This window comes from Carya illinoinensis, chromosome 8, assembly GCF_018687715.1.
Source record: "Carya illinoinensis cultivar Pawnee chromosome 8, C.illinoinensisPawnee_v1, whole genome shotgun sequence".
NCBI lineage: Eukaryota > Viridiplantae > Streptophyta > Magnoliopsida > Fagales > Juglandaceae > Carya > Carya illinoinensis.
Window position 1 is genome coordinate 4,439,538 of NC_056759.1, and position 15,629 is coordinate 4,455,166.

The following is a 15,629-nucleotide window of genomic DNA, read 5'->3' on the forward strand; positions in this document are numbered from 1 at the left end:
TTTGTTGAGGGGTTTCAACACAAGAAGTTTGATGAAAAATTCCTTTGGAATTATAGAAATCTCTCATCTGAAATTCCAATCCATTATCGGTTCTTACACATTTTATTTTTTGCTGAAATTGTGTAAGTACCAGATTGTAAAAGGCTGTGAAGATATGTTTAATCTCAGATTTGGATTTCATCAAATAAACCCAAGTGAACCTAGAATAACAATTGTAAGGAAATATTTGAAACCATCATGAGTGGGTACTGAAAAATGACCCCATATATCACAATGAATCAAATGAAAAATGGAAGAAGGTTTGTAAGAATGAACAGGAAATTTCAACATCTTTTGCTTTGCTAAAGGACAAATTGTACAATGGTAATCATGTGTACATTTATTTAAAAACATATCAGGAATTGCTTTAGAAAGCACAAGTAGCCTAGAAAGAGATGGATGCCCTAATCGACTATGCCACAAATGATAAGTGGAATTATGAAAAGAATTTACTCGAGAAAAATGAGGTGAACCAACAGCTGCACTGACTGAAGACTGTTGTAGAATGTAGAGTCCAGCAAGCTTGCTACCCTTCCCAATCATCTTCCATGGGATAAGCCCCTATATGTAACAAATCTCAGGCATAAAAATGAAACAACAATTCTGGTCAGAAGTAAGCTTTGTCACTGAAAGAAGATTATATGTAAAACTAGGCACACATAAAACATCTTTCAATGTCAAGCTTTCTGATAATTGAACAGTACCGAGATGTGATACTGCAACATTTGTTCCATTTGGCAATTTAACAAAAGTATTCAAAGCTTTTGTTATAGTAGTAAAAAATTGTGTAGAATGAATTATATGATCAGTAGCACTTGTATCAATGATCCAGGTGCTAGAAAAGGATGGTAATTTCTCACTGTTAATTAAAAAAACGGATGGTAAAAGTGGTTTACCTGAAACAGATGAGAAAGGAATTTCAGAAATGATATTGGCGGCTTGATGATGAGAAGAATCAGTTGCTTGTGGTCTAATTAATGCCAATAGTTGCTGATATTCATCTTGAGAGAAAGACATGCAATTAGAGTCAAAAGGTGTACTCTCGGGTTGGACCAGTACTTGATTGGCTGAAGAAACCTTCCCTCTTGACCTAAAATTCGGAGGATATCCATGCAATTTGTAACACTTATCCACTGTATGGTTCGTCATTCCACAATGAGTACACAACAGTTTTTCCTTTCTAAACTGTTTTCCAGAATTAGGTTTAGAACTTTCAATCCTCTTATTCATGAAGGCCACGTTAGGTTCAAATCCTATTCTCCCCATGGAACTAACCTCCTTTTGTTTCTCTTCTTGTATAATTAAAGAGAACACTTTGGTAATGGATGGTAGGTGTAACAGCCCGCTAGAAATTCAATTGTGAAATTTCTATTAACTTTAGGAATCTCGTGAAAACCCCATAAGTTTTCACGAATCCATTAATCGTATAGGTTTTTGTCTAACTACATAGTTAGTGTTATTATTTACTATGGTATCAGAAGTGTATTTTTTATTATTGGAGATAGTTAGAAGTGTCAAAATGTATTATAATTTGTGCCATTAGACTCGGAGGGTTATTTAAAGTCTTATGGCGCAATAATATTTTTTCATATTTTTGGACAAAACGCCTGTTCAAAACTGTAGATATTATTGGATAAAAAGAAATATCTTGAGGTAATTTTCGTGAATATTATTGGGTAAAAATATTTTGAGTTGATTTTTATAGATATTATTAGATAAAAATATCTTAAGTTGATTTTTTGTAGATATTATTGGATAGAATATTATGAGATAATCTTTTATAGATATTTTGGGTAGGAGAAAACCACACTCAACTCTCAAATCCAACCTTATCACCTCCCTTATCTCGTCCATAAATGTGTCCAGCCAGCACCCATGAACTTATCTTCAATTACACCTTCTAATAAAAGATTATCAAACACTCTCTCTCGGACAGATTTTAGGAGATCTTTTGCACGCCCATTTTGAAGCTGTTGTAAGTGTTTTATCATAAAGTCTCCTTCATATAAGTTGTTCCTTTTTGAGTCTAGTTTACATGGATATCTTATTTTCCCCATTTGAAGATCATTTGGTCAGTAAAATATTGTGTAAACTATAGAAAGGTCATTCTGGGAGATAAACTGGAGAATATGTTATAGTTTGGAGTTTTTGACCAAGCTAATGGATAGATATTGGTCCGAAATTTTTATGGAGTATTGTTAACATGTATATGTGACTATTGGTTGAGGATTTTTGCATGATTAAAGGTTTTGATGAAAGATTTTCTTAAATTTAGAAACTTAGAAACTGGAAGAAGAAAAACAGTTTCTGTTTTGAGAAAGTTTAACTCTTTGGTGATCTAAACCTATTCTAATGACTTTAATAATTTTATTGGAAGATCTTAAGTATCTTATATACATGTTATATTATTATTTTGAAGATATTTGATGTTAGTGTCAAAGATATGAAATTTTATGCAAAGAGATATTCAAATAAGCCAAAGTGTGGATATTCTTGGCTAAATTTATGTTTTGGTTAATTTCTAACCATGTGATTTTGAATTAGAGGCTTATATATGTTTTAGGACATCTTTTTAAACCATGTTATCGTTTGGTTTGAAGATCATATATTTATAAGTCATAGATCAAGAGATTTATCAAAACTAGTTGAGGAAAAAGTTTCTGTTTTTGGACTAAGTGTAAAACCAAAAACTCCAAATGTTATTTTGTGATTTTGGTGACTTTGGTTTGATGATTTAAAGCATGGTTGATGTTAGGATGATATTATGAATATGTTAGAAGTAAGATTTTTTTTTTTGAAACTCTTGGAGATGTTTTGATTTAAGGTCAAAACTTGTGATTCAAGTGCTTGGATCTTTTTACAAAAAAAAAAGTTTGGTGTTGATTATTAGATTTTTCTAAATGGATGTTTTAAGTATGGTTTTGAACTTAGGATTGGAAGATGTTTGTTGCAAAATTTTGGTTTAAGCATGATTTTTGAAGTTGGAAGGAATTGCAACAAAAAAATCAAAGGAAATGGCCTATGGATGTTTCGGCCATAGTGTGTTTTCCATAGTTGTGTTTTGTTTTAAATTTTTCTGAATTGATATTTAAGTTTAGGACAAAATTTACATGAGGAATGTAAATTTTGGAAACTTTTGGAGTTAGTATGCAAAATCCTTAAGTTATGGGTAAAACAGTCATTTTCCCACATGTAGAGAGTAAAATGAAAATTTTACTCTTTAAGTTAGTATTTTCCATATTTCAAATTATTAGTGATTTAGTTCTAATTTTTAGAATCACTAATTACAGTTCCTCGTGATCGCACTTGAAGTTTTATAAGAAACGCGGAGATCGAGGTAAGTTAGCTTTTAACTTACTAGCAGTCTACTGTGTATGTTTGCTAAGTAAAGGAACTATAGTGTATGTATGTATGTTATCATATATGTCATGCCATGCCAAGTTATCACGTAATTATCTATTATACAGAATTTATTCTGTCATCAATTTTTATCTGTTACATAATATATTCTGTCATGTATTACTGTACATTACAAGTATGTCATGTTAAATATGTTGTCTATTATATGTTATGCCATGTTACGAAATGTTTCTATCTCAAGTTGGTCATGTATTTCAAGTTATGTTCAAATCACGTTATGTTACGTCAGGGCTCCAGTCCTTTAGTTTTCTAGTCACGTTTTATCTTGAGTACATTCAGTTTGTGTAGAATACATGGGGCCACAACAACTGTGGAGTATGTATTTTTCATGTTAATTCAAGTTTCAGAGTAAGTTCATACTAAGTCAAGTTTCAGATCAAGTTCATGTCAAGTCAAGTTCAGTTCATGTTTCAATTTAAGTTATATCAATTATGCTATGTTGTACGCTAAGTTATGTTTTAATTATTTATGAATTTGATTATACATTTATGCTTTTACTGTCATCCATGCATCATTAGCATGTGTGGAAGTTTTTTGTTAACTTGCTGAGATTTGAAATCAAATCTCACTGTGGTAGTCCCAACTACCATTCCCTTCGAATGGTAGATCTTGTTACAGGACCTGAAGGAGGATCAGGAGCTGACCAACTAGACACAGTCGATTGAACGACGGTGCGTCGTTAATGTTAATATAGTAGTTAAATTACTACTTGTACGATGGAGTTGCATCTCCAATACTTTTGGATCATAACTATTTTGGACTAGTGTTGTGATTTTAGTTGTTCAATAGGTTTTTATGTATGAAGTATGTTTTAAGCATTTGGGATATTTTCAATTTGGTGCATAGTATTGCTAAAGAAAAAAAATATATATCCGCTGCGAATATTGCATATTGTTAGATGCATGTTAGGAACATTGCATCTTATATGTCATGAACGGGGGCAGGTAACCTTGTGTTGCATGTCTCGACGCTTCAAATTTCCGTTCGATCCCAAATGAAATTTGGGGGCGTCACAGTAGGGGTTCTAGCAACAAAATTTGACCTCTAACATGTGTAAAATCATCATTTAGTCCCATAAGGAAACTAATCACATGCTGCCGTTGTTGATATGCAAGAAACAAACGAGTAGCATCACACTTGCAACTCTTATAAGGTCCACAAGTACAATGAGGTATTTGATCATAATTCATCAACTCATCCCAAAGACATTTAAACTTTCGGTAATAGACACGTACTGAAGTTTGATCTTGAGATAGAGATGAAAGTTCCTTCTGGAGTTGAAATATCCTCGGTCCATTCCCTTGAGAGAACTGATTCTTGAGTTCAACCCACATATCCTTCGCAGTGAGTGCGTAAACGACGGTTTCTCCAATTTCACGAGAAACAGAGTTGAGAATCCACGATAACACCATGCTATTACAACGATCCCACTTAGAATAGGTTGAATCAGTTTCGTGTGGTTGGATGATGGAGCCATTAACGAAACCAAGCTTATTTTTAGCTTTTAAAGCCATTTCCATGGAACGACGCCAACTATTGTAGTTGTCGCCGGTAAGGAGATTTGAGACGAGAATCGAACCAGGAGAATCTCCATTTTGAAGTTGAAATGGACTGGAATCATCTGTGTTGGAAGAAACAGAAGATTCGGCCATTTGTGCAGCGGAAATGAAGAAAGGGAAGGGAAAAATCGAAGAAACCCTAACCCTAATAAGCGACTGATACCATGTGACGATTTCAACTCAAGTTCTCAGAAAACAGAGCACTGGAGAAGACGAGAAGAATTTATTTCATTAATCTGAAACTGTACATGCGTTGGGTTAAGTATTTATACATTGAGTAAAAACTTAACCCAAGGTTAAAAGACTATTAAACCAACTAACCGAATTAATTGGTTTAAGACACAAATGTAATTACATGTACCTACTTTATTAAACGGACTAACAAAAAACAAAGTAAAATGAAATGAAAATTTTACAATTTACATTATTTACAATACTTTACCAGAGAGAGAATAAAGCAAAAAGAGGGAAAAAAAAAGTACAGTTAGATACTTAGATCTGACCTTTGAAAGCGAATCTATTTTTCTTTATTATTATTATTATTATTATTCTAGCTTGGCAACAGATTTGTAGTCAATGTAATCCAATTTCTTTTAGGGGTAAACGATGGGGAAGATGACTTTTCTTATTGAACAAACAGAGGACTTTCTATTCATTTGACAACCTCCATTAGCATTAAGGCAGGAGAAAGGCTTATACAAACCAAACCTCAACAACAACTGAATGAAACCAATCATCTCCTAAGTATGTACAAGCAACCAACATTCTCCAAGGTAAGAAGCCCTTTAACCTCACAAGAAACAGATACAAATTATAAAATGTTTGATTATTACTCTAGCACCATTTATCATTTGAAACTTAGGTGCGGTTTGGATAGTGAGATTGGTATAAGATGGTTTTAGATAAAAGCTGAAAGTTAAATAAAATATTATTAGAATATTATTTTTTAATATTATTATTCTTTTGGATTTGAAAATGTTGAATTATTTATTATATTTTGTATAGAAATTTAAAAAAAAATATTTGTAATAATGAGATGAGATAAAATATATAGTTTGGCACTGTCCAATCGATGATTTTTTTTTTTTTTAAAAGGACGGTACCCAAACTCATTAATAGTTCTCATTTATGGCGCACAATTTCCATAGCCAATTGATGATGTTTTTTCATCATCTAAATATAAGATGCTTGATGGAGGATGTCTTACCCACTTCAGATTCCACACTAATGTATGTCCCCATACCTGGTCTCCTGTGTGATTGCCTATCGCAAAGTATCATATACCGACCATAAGATCAATTGACAATCCAACCTGTCAGATTGGCAGGTTTGATCTCCTTCCTTGAAAACATTGAACTTTTTCTTGAACAATGAGGCTATATGGTGTACATAGTTAGATCAAATATGCTTGTCACATTGACAACTTCTTAAGCAAGGACATTGGAAGAAAAAACACACTCAATGCATTGATTACTCCAATGGCCCAGCATTAACAAAGGTGGAGAAAGCAGAGGTAGATCTGACCAAAGTGGTTAATCTCTTTTAATAGGGTAGTTGTGGTTATTATGAGATTTGAACACTCAGAGAGAGAGACAGATAGATGTATTAGGAAATATGGATTGTGGTATTGATTTCTGCACAAGAACATATCTCTCAATTTATATATCGATAAGTCTAGTAAGGTTCGGTATTATCCACAAGAAAATACACTTAAGTTCGTGAGTTTATTTTTATAAACTTACTTTGTAGGTCTAGGCACTTCAAAAAAAAAATTTAAGCAACCATGACTCGCTGCAATCTTGAAATGGGCTATTAATCTAGAAATAAACCCCAATTCTCGCTTTTTGTTTCCTGATTAATCAACGTCACACCCTTGGTACAATGTAAATGAATACCCAAATGGCCTTGTCATTTAGTTTCGAGTAATGCAAGATATAGTCATAGAGTATACAAGTGCATCGTACTCTATTTTAAAAAAGAGTGAGATTTACTATTAAAAAAATAATTTTTTTTATATGAGTCTCATATTTATCTATTTTTTTAATGGAAATGCACTGTATAGGTGTATTCTAACATTTTTCTTTATGCTTAACCTCGTATAATCACCCAGTACCCTTTACAGGTCTAAGTACTTACGTAACTACAAGTATAAAAAATGGATACTTTTTCTCTCCAAAAAAAAAGATTGTGCCTCCACAGTTCAAAGAAACTGGTGGAATCCATAATCTTGAGCTGCTGATGCTTGACAATAAAACGTTCTAAAATGTGAAAAGTGTAATCACCATTTCTATTTCTTCGATCCTTGGTCGGTGGCCAGTGACCAGAAAGTGCAACTTTTGCTTCAACTGATTAATCTTTCTCCATAAACATCAACATTAACAATACCACGATCCTTGTTGTACAGCCAAAATTTTCAACTATTTTGGGTAGAAGTGTACTCATTTATCATATATGCTTTACATATATACATAATCCCGTAGGTTTTAGAGGATCGATATGTCATCGCTCATCCCAAAATCGACCATCGCAATGAGGTACCAGCAGTACGTACCTAGTTGGATTCTCTGCAAAATACCAAAGTTCTTATTTTCCTATATCTTCAAGCTTCCAGAGGACTTGCTTGATATTGGGCCTAACAAAATGAGAAGGAGAACAACAAGTCATAGCAAGCTGAAACAATTTGAGAATGCGTTCTTCAGTAACCCGATTCTCATCATCGTTGTTGTTGCTGAGAAGTATGTCTGGACGAAATAAGTCTCCGATCCTATGTCCAAGGACCGCGTTTCTCATGAAGTTAGGCAGAAAGAAATCATCCTCCTCAGAAGTTGGGTTCTCATTGATCGGTTCCTTCCCTGAAAGAAGTTCAAGTAAGATTACCCCAAAGCTGTAGATATCAGTCTCTTCGCTTGCGTCTCTCATTTTGATTAACTCAGGAGGTTTGTAGCCCTCAGATGCTAAAGTTTCAAGCATTTCTTGGCCAGCAGTAGCATTCAGTAGAAGGTGAAGGCCAAAGTCTGAGACGTATGGTTGGTAATTGCAATCCAAAAGTACGTTTTTAGACTTGAGGTTTCCATGGATTATGGGCTTCTGGAATCCTGTATGGAGATGTTCCAAACCCTTGGCTATACCAATTGAGATGCTATAAATGTTGGCCCATTTGTGAGAGTCACCGTTTCCATCTGCCAATGCATATGAAACAGAGTTGGTCTATTCAAAATGTTTTGAGTTTCAAATGAAGAAAGACAGTGCAATGTATGCAGGAAAGCTTCTAAATCTAGTTGTTTGTTAAAATGCCGATAGTTCATGCAGACCAAATAGACTCCATCTGAACTGGGGCAAGGAGATTTCGTCAACCTGAACACAGACTAAAAATTGTAAATAAATGTGATTTTATTTCCAGGACCCTAATTTGAAACTAGAGTCGGCCATTCGTTTTCAATCTGATAAAGTGCTCCTATTTCAGCTCCCTTTCCTTTGCCTAATCTAAATCAGGGATTGAAGCATTCCAATGGTTTAATAATCCATTCAAGATTAAGTATTGGTATCAAGATTAGTACAGCGTCTGATATAAAGAATTGTCAATGAATTTTTAGATAAAATAACCAGTTTTCTGTACTGAGAAACCAAAAAAACTAGGAGAATAAGGATTATGATGATAAGTTCTGCAGTTCTATACAGCATATGTAAGCGTAACTCAGCTAAGCAAAATTGTTGGATTTAGGCTTCTGTTCCCTCATATCCGCTTAAAAGTTACATAACAAGGAAGAACACTGACATCCAAGTTTAGTTTCTTTTTCTTTCCATCATTTTCTCGAAAACCGATTAGAATATGAGATCATCACAAGCCATATAGACAGATTACCTCGAATGAATTCGGCCAGATTGCCGCGCCTGTAAAACGGATGAACAAGAAGCTTCTCTCCCCTCAGCCCTCCATAGAATCCTAGAAGAGGCACCAAGTTGGGATGCCTTATGCATCCCAGAAGACGAATCACATCAACAAATTCCTCACCTCTGGCACAGCAAACTGGCCTCAGAAACCTCAGCAGCCTCAACGTGGTGCTCTGTTGCATTAAGGCCTTATACAGCGTGCCATAGGTGGACTTTCCAACCACTTCGCCCGGAGCATCCAGAATGTCACTTATTGTCAGGTCCTGCCCACCATGGAAAGTGATCAACTCCTCTATCTGTGCCTCAACTCCATATTTCCGGTCCATGTTTTCCATATCTTCACGACCATTTTTCACCGTTCTTTTGCGGTAAAACAAGATGACAAGTATGAGAACTACCAACAAAGCTGTTGAAGTTGGTCCAAGAACTAGTATGAGCATGTGGGTATTCATCATCCTACCAGAATCCTTCTTATTTTGCGGGAGACTAATGGAAAAAAAAAAAAAAAAAAAAAAAACAGTATGAAACAACACATTAGTACATTCTTGGATTGTGAGAATGAGTAGGGAACAAGGAATTAAGATGTGGGTAAAATGTGTCAGATTGGAAAATGACAGACAGAATGGAAATTCGATTCATTGTTGACGGAAAAAGATTTTCATACAGCTGGACATACAGGACCAGAAGAAGAAGATAGAATGGAACTTTGCAGGGGCGTGGAACCAAGATTCTTCCAAACTATCCGATGAAAAAAATTCCTCCTTTGCAGTTACGAGGTGAAAACAAAGACAGCAAATATACGCTGGCTCAATGTAGTGAGACAGATCTGGGCATGTGATGTTTCAACCGATTAAACTGTTGTGTTTGTGTTTCTTTTTCTGTCTCAAATTTCTTCATTTTTTTGGGTTTGTGGTAATTAAAGATCCATTGATGGATGCGTATGCTTCTTCTTTATTGGATACTGCGGGATTAACATCTTCTTAATCACACAAACCTGGCCCCACTTAAATGCTTGAATGATTAGAGAGCACGCTCTAACAGTAATGATAATTACTAGTTGACAACCAACGGTTGTTGGTGGTGGTTGACCATTGTTTTTTCTGATTTTTCAATTGATATATTTATTTTACAATTTCTTTAACAACTCATAAATATAATTAGAGAAATTATATTTGTAATTTAGTATTCACTACTCTATTAAAAAAATAGATAAATTATAATACACATGAAAAAATTATTTAAAATTATATAAACAAATGAATAATGATTAAAAGGCTGATGAATTACATTTAAGTCTATAATACCTCATTACAGTGGTATTGGGCCTTTGGTAAATTGGTGATTTGGTCACTCATTACTTTTTTTTCTTTTTTTCTTTTTTTGGTAATTTCCAAAATTATTATTTCCTTTGTAATATGATCATGTAACTAAATGTTAATTCTTGGTCCAAGTGTTAATTTGCAACCTTCTTAACCATGGCACGAATTATAACTTATGTTTTGAATTGAGGATTAACTTGTAATTTTGAACTGCTTAAAGCATTGGTAATAGATTCTTTATCTTCATATGTAAAATTACATCTTTTGAATATTGATTTTGAATATGAAGAAAAATTCCTACATTAGATTATGTATTTTTTGATCAAATAATAATAAAATAATAAAGAGAGAGAAGAGTAAAAAAAAGAGAGAAAAGAGAGAGTTGGGAGGAGAGAGAAAAAACAATAAAAATATAGTTTAAAGAAGGAAAATGAAATCTTCATCTTTGAATAAGAACTATACATAGTTATTTATAATTATACATATAAATAAATCAATGCAGATTATTTTAAGGGCATATTCTTTAAATTTAAATATAAAGATGAAGATAAATAACACATTACTAATGCTCTTACATAAATATTAATATTTGTTAGTATGAAATCATGTCATATAATGAGATAAAAGATCCCTTCAAATTCTTGTCCGAAAGAATTTGATAATTTTGTTGGTCAGTAGGTCTATCTCTCGTAGTTTGGACTCTTAAATTCAAATAAAAATTAAAAAAAAAAAATTTCAATGAAATATCGCATCAACTTTGAAATTAATCGCTCTGGTTCTACTTGCCACTGAGATTTTTTATATGAGAATTTTGAGTTTTAAAATTAAATATTAAAATATTATATTTTAATATTATTATTATTTTAATATTTGAAAAAGTAAGAAAAAAGTTGAATTATTTATTATATTTTATATGAAAATTTGAAAAAATTATAATAATAAATATGAAAATTTTGTGTTTGAAATGAGAATTTTTTGTGGCCAACAGTACCAATCTTCCCAACCTTCGGACTGCAGAACGCACACCACACACTTGGTTCATCTCCACATCACAGTTCTGTCCTTCTCCCTCACCCAGACGAAGCCCCCCACCCGGCCCTCACTCTCCCTTCTCTGCGAAGGGTCTCCTTCCTCACCCAAACGAAACCCCCTCTGCCCTTCTCCCTCACCCAGACAAAGCCCCCCCACCCCTCACTCTTCATTCTCTGCAAAGGGTCTTCTCCCTCACCTACAAGAACCCTCACTCTCCATTAGTATCGAAATTAACACCAATGTCAGTCTCAAATTTAAGCATAATTCTGAGAAGGTTTTAGAAAAATTTGTGAAAATTTAATATTTTGAAGTGTTCATTTATCAAAATTATCTCAAAGCCTTCATCGTGATATGAAAGGAATGGATATATGAAATTACTACTTTTTGAACTCGATCTGTGAACTTAATTTTTTTATAATGACCTGGCTGTTGTGACAGTGGTTGTTATGAATTTATACCCATCTCGATTTCTTTGTCCTAACAAATGCATTGCATTCCGTTGAAGAAAACGAAACCAATAAAAAGGTGAGATCTTTACGTTCTTTCTCCTCTCTAACTTACAGGTGATAGATATATGAAACCATAGATTATTCCAGAATAGAAAGTCGTGTTTCTTCCTCGAGCTAGGGATGATGAATGCCTTATTTTAGCCCGTGATGGATTATGGGATGGGATGTCAGACAAAGAAGCCTGTGAAGTAATTCGAAGGCGGATTCTGCTCTGGCACAAAAAGAATGGGACTGCATCTCTTGTGGAGAGGGGCACTGGAATCGATCCGGCAGCACAAGAAGCAGCAAAAAATTCCATTAAAATCCCATGTGTTTCATTAAAAAAAAAAAACAAAACAAAAAACAAAAGTACAGGATCAGCTGGTGTGTGGAGGTTGAGCTACAGTGAGGAAGTTGTACAGGATCACATTTAAATACATATATTATCTGCGTATCCTTGAAAGCTAAGATCGTTGGAGAACAGATACAACAGTACGGATTTCCATTTTTCTAGTGTCGCCGATTAAGCTCCAGACCCTTTCCAGCTTTCCTCCACTTTAATTTGAAGGCTTTTTGCAAGCAATCGTCAACCAAGCTAGACTTGATCTCAGAATCTTCAGATATTATGCGCTCCCTTTTTAACTTCATTAGCTCCAAGTTTTTAGCAAGTTTCTCGACTTGTTCAGAAGACTCGGTGATATCTCTATTAAGCTGGAAAAGGGTGGTATCTACTCCCTCTCTAAGACGAAGTCCAAAGTAAGCATGCGCAACTCTCTTCAAATGTTCAAAAGCAAACTGAATTTTGAACCCCGCAGAGAGCAAGGCTTTCAAGTTCTTCCACCAATTTCTTAGTAGATCTTCTGAGATGTCTAAAACCCTGGTATTGTACATGCTGTCTAAAGTTCCACATAATACAGTAAAGAGGTACATCTTTACTCCAGAAGATAGAGTGGTATCTGCACTGACATCCCCATATTTGGAGAACAAGCTTTCTAGGATAGGGACCAAGCTCCGAGGTACCAAGTAATCGCTGACATTAACAATCTCCTCCTCTATGTCCCAGAATTCCGTAGATTTTTTGGGCCCCAAAGCAATCTTTTGCTCGAAGTCTATGTAGGCCTCGTCCAGAAAGAAGGACAAAATATCTGGGCCATCCTGCTTATCATCAGAAGAGTTCGGATCTTGATTAGTACTGCTACTCCCTCTTTCTTCAGTCGCTAAAAGCTTGTTCAATTCCATAGATTCCTCGTCAGTCAAGGAGTTTTTTATATAAAGAAAGGTCATAGCAGGCTTAGGTCCCCCTGCTTTCTGTACTCCTACGTCACCATGTATTTCGAAAGCCCGTGCCGTTGCCTTTTCGAACATGTCATTGAAAGGGGTTAACAGATCATCCCAAGTTAGCAGTAAATCATGATAGTAGTCGTCTGGTTCGTGATTTTGTCCCAGCTCACTACATGTTTTGAATCTTTTGATCGCCTGAGCATCTTCTGCTTGAAGGAACTCTTTTACCTCCTGGGTTTTCGCAATCACCTTTCCAGCTAGTTTTCCTTGAGGCGTCCTCAGTTCCACATCCCCATATTCTCCCTTCAGCCATGGCCCAACCTGATTACAACCATTCGAACGTTGGTCAAGAGCCATGATGCAAGATCATTCCTAGCTAGCTATATGATGGCCATATAAATATATATACAAACATTTTATCAAAAATATACACACACACACACACACACACACACACACACACACAAGCCTTCATGCTATATAAATGCTAAGAGTATAATCTACAGCACCAACCAGTCCCTAAACAATTGCCTCACAAGACTTTGTATATAAGGAAAGTGAACCTAATGTGACGGATGCAAATCTGCTGCACTCAACAAATGCAATCACTTGATTGCTGCTCAGAATAGGGGATATTGAGTGCCTTGAATGTAATCCCAATAATCATCGGAATGCCTTAATTATTTATTCATTTGTACAATATATATGAAAATTTCTATTGCCGGTGTATAGAACACACCTAGTAAAATATTTACATAACATGATTTGATTTGAAAAATAAATTTTAAAATTGAAATCTCATAAATCAAATTTTATCATTTAAATGATGTAGATGATATATTGACTTGAGAATAAAATAACTATATATATATAGTTATATATTTGGGAAGGGCTTTTTATGCCCAGCCGGGCCACTATATATATAGTTATATATAGTTATATCTTGCTTATTATTGCAATAAATAATAAGCAAGATGCTATGTAAATATCTATAAACAAACACAAACACACATGCTATGTAAATATATATGAGCATACCTCAGAGATGACACACAAGACGTCAGCTACAAATAGGCATGATGCGCAGTAATACACGGGTGATCGTGGATCTCTTTCTTCCTCACAAGCATCACAGTAGAATTCGTCGTCTGAATCATCTCGAACGGGGGATTCGGTAAGGGTGAGGGAATCTAGATGGCAATTGTGTTTGATTGCATATGGTAATGGACCACATCCTAGATGGAGATTGAAATCGCAGCGATGACAACGGAGAACCCAGGAACCACAGGGTTTGTCACAGGCATTGCACTTGGCTCCAAGTCCTATCTTCTCGACCAACAAGAGAAGGTGTTTGTGACCTTCATATTTTATAGTGGGAACTAGACCAGTGCATTCATCATGCAAGTCAAAATTACACGGCCTACACATGTAGGTCAAGCCATTGCAATCCCCGTAGCACACATCGCATGGATATCCTACTTGGGTTGAATCTGTACCCGTTGGCCTTAAACGCAGGGTTAGAGGGTGGTTTGTGTGAAGGAGGTTATAGATCTTCGGAGGAAACCCAGCACAACGTTTATGGAGTGAAAACCTGCACTGATTGCAGATATAAGTTGGTCCCGAGCAGTTTGTTCCACACGCAAAACAGTAGACTCGGTCACTGCAATCAAAATTCCGAATGAAAAGGGGGTGCTTATGGCTGAAATGTTTGATCTGCATTCGGTCTTCCGATTCTAGGCAGGTCAACAGAGCACATCCAACATCAATAAAGAATAAGCACCGCTCACAATGGTAACAAATGCCCAGCATGCTAGTGTCACAGGCTTGGCAGCGAAAGGAATTGACCCGAGTACGCAGGGTGAGAGGGCATGGATGCCTAAAGTTTTGGATCTCTTGTGGGCACTGGAACTCAGCACATGGTTGGTGAAGAAAGATGCCGCAAGGATCACAACCATAGCAAAGACCCGAGCAGAAGTCCCAACATATGAGGCATCTAACGCGATTAATATTATCATAATCTCTCTCGACTATTGTCAGTGGATGCAAATGAGTGAAGTGTTGTAGTTGCTTACAGCCTTGATCTCCTACAGTGGGAATAAGAAAAGCACAACCAATATCCAGGTAAAAATCGCATACCTCACAGCTGAAGTAGAAGCCACTGCAAGTTTTGAAACAAGCCCCGCAAGTAAGTGAAATCTCCGCATCAAAGAGCAGCGTGAGCGGATGTGGGTGAAAGGGATTTTGGAACACTCTTAGAAGATCTGCGCATGATTTGTGCAGATAGAAGGAGCATTCCGTACAAGCATAGAGTGGAAAGGTGCAGATTTTGTCGCACCCTGCGCATAACTTAATCTTGTTGCGGTACTTTCTTCCAAGTGTTGTCGCACTTTCGATGAAGGTTAGCGGATGCTTATGACTGAAATGTTCAATTTTCTCCATGTCTCCCCGGCCTCTGTACTTGTTTGCCTTCTATCTACAGAAAATATTACGAATTATCCTACATATGTTCATGGCAAGTTAACAAGAGAGCGCCAGTCAAAGTACTTGCTTTCCAGGTCCTTGGCCTTTCTACCTTCGGGTCAACGTCTTCCGGGGCCTTT

The 15,629-nt window shown here is 35.6% G+C and overlaps 2 protein-coding genes across 3 annotated transcripts; both read right to left on the minus strand.

Moving 5' to 3' along the window:
• Positions 1-7,352: 7,352 nt before the first annotated feature.
• Positions 7,353-9,840, minus strand: LOC122274170 (putative kinase-like protein TMKL1). 2 transcript variants are annotated; one of them, XM_043083155.1, is made up of 3 exons: positions 9,586-9,840; positions 8,881-9,395; positions 7,353-8,197 (listed from the first exon to the last, which is right to left on the minus strand). In XM_043083155.1, the coding sequence occupies exons 2-3, from the start codon at positions 9,362-9,364 to the stop codon at positions 7,602-7,604; spliced, it is 1,080 nt and encodes a 359-aa protein (XP_042939089.1). In that variant the 5' UTR covers positions 9,365-9,395; positions 9,586-9,840; the 3' UTR covers positions 7,353-7,601. The 2 variants fall into 2 exon arrangements, with proteins under 2 accessions (XP_042939089.1, XP_042939088.1); XM_043083154.1 differs by having other exon boundaries at positions 9,574-9,840.
• Positions 9,841-12,061: 2,221 nt separating this feature from the next.
• LOC122274172 lies at positions 12,062-15,629 on the minus strand. Its single transcript, XM_043083156.1, has 2 exons — positions 14,068-15,629; positions 12,062-13,350 (listed from the first exon to the last, which is right to left on the minus strand). The coding sequence occupies exons 1-2, from the start codon at positions 15,466-15,468 to the stop codon at positions 12,259-12,261; spliced, it is 2,493 nt and encodes an 830-aa protein (XP_042939090.1). The 5' UTR covers positions 15,469-15,629; the 3' UTR covers positions 12,062-12,258.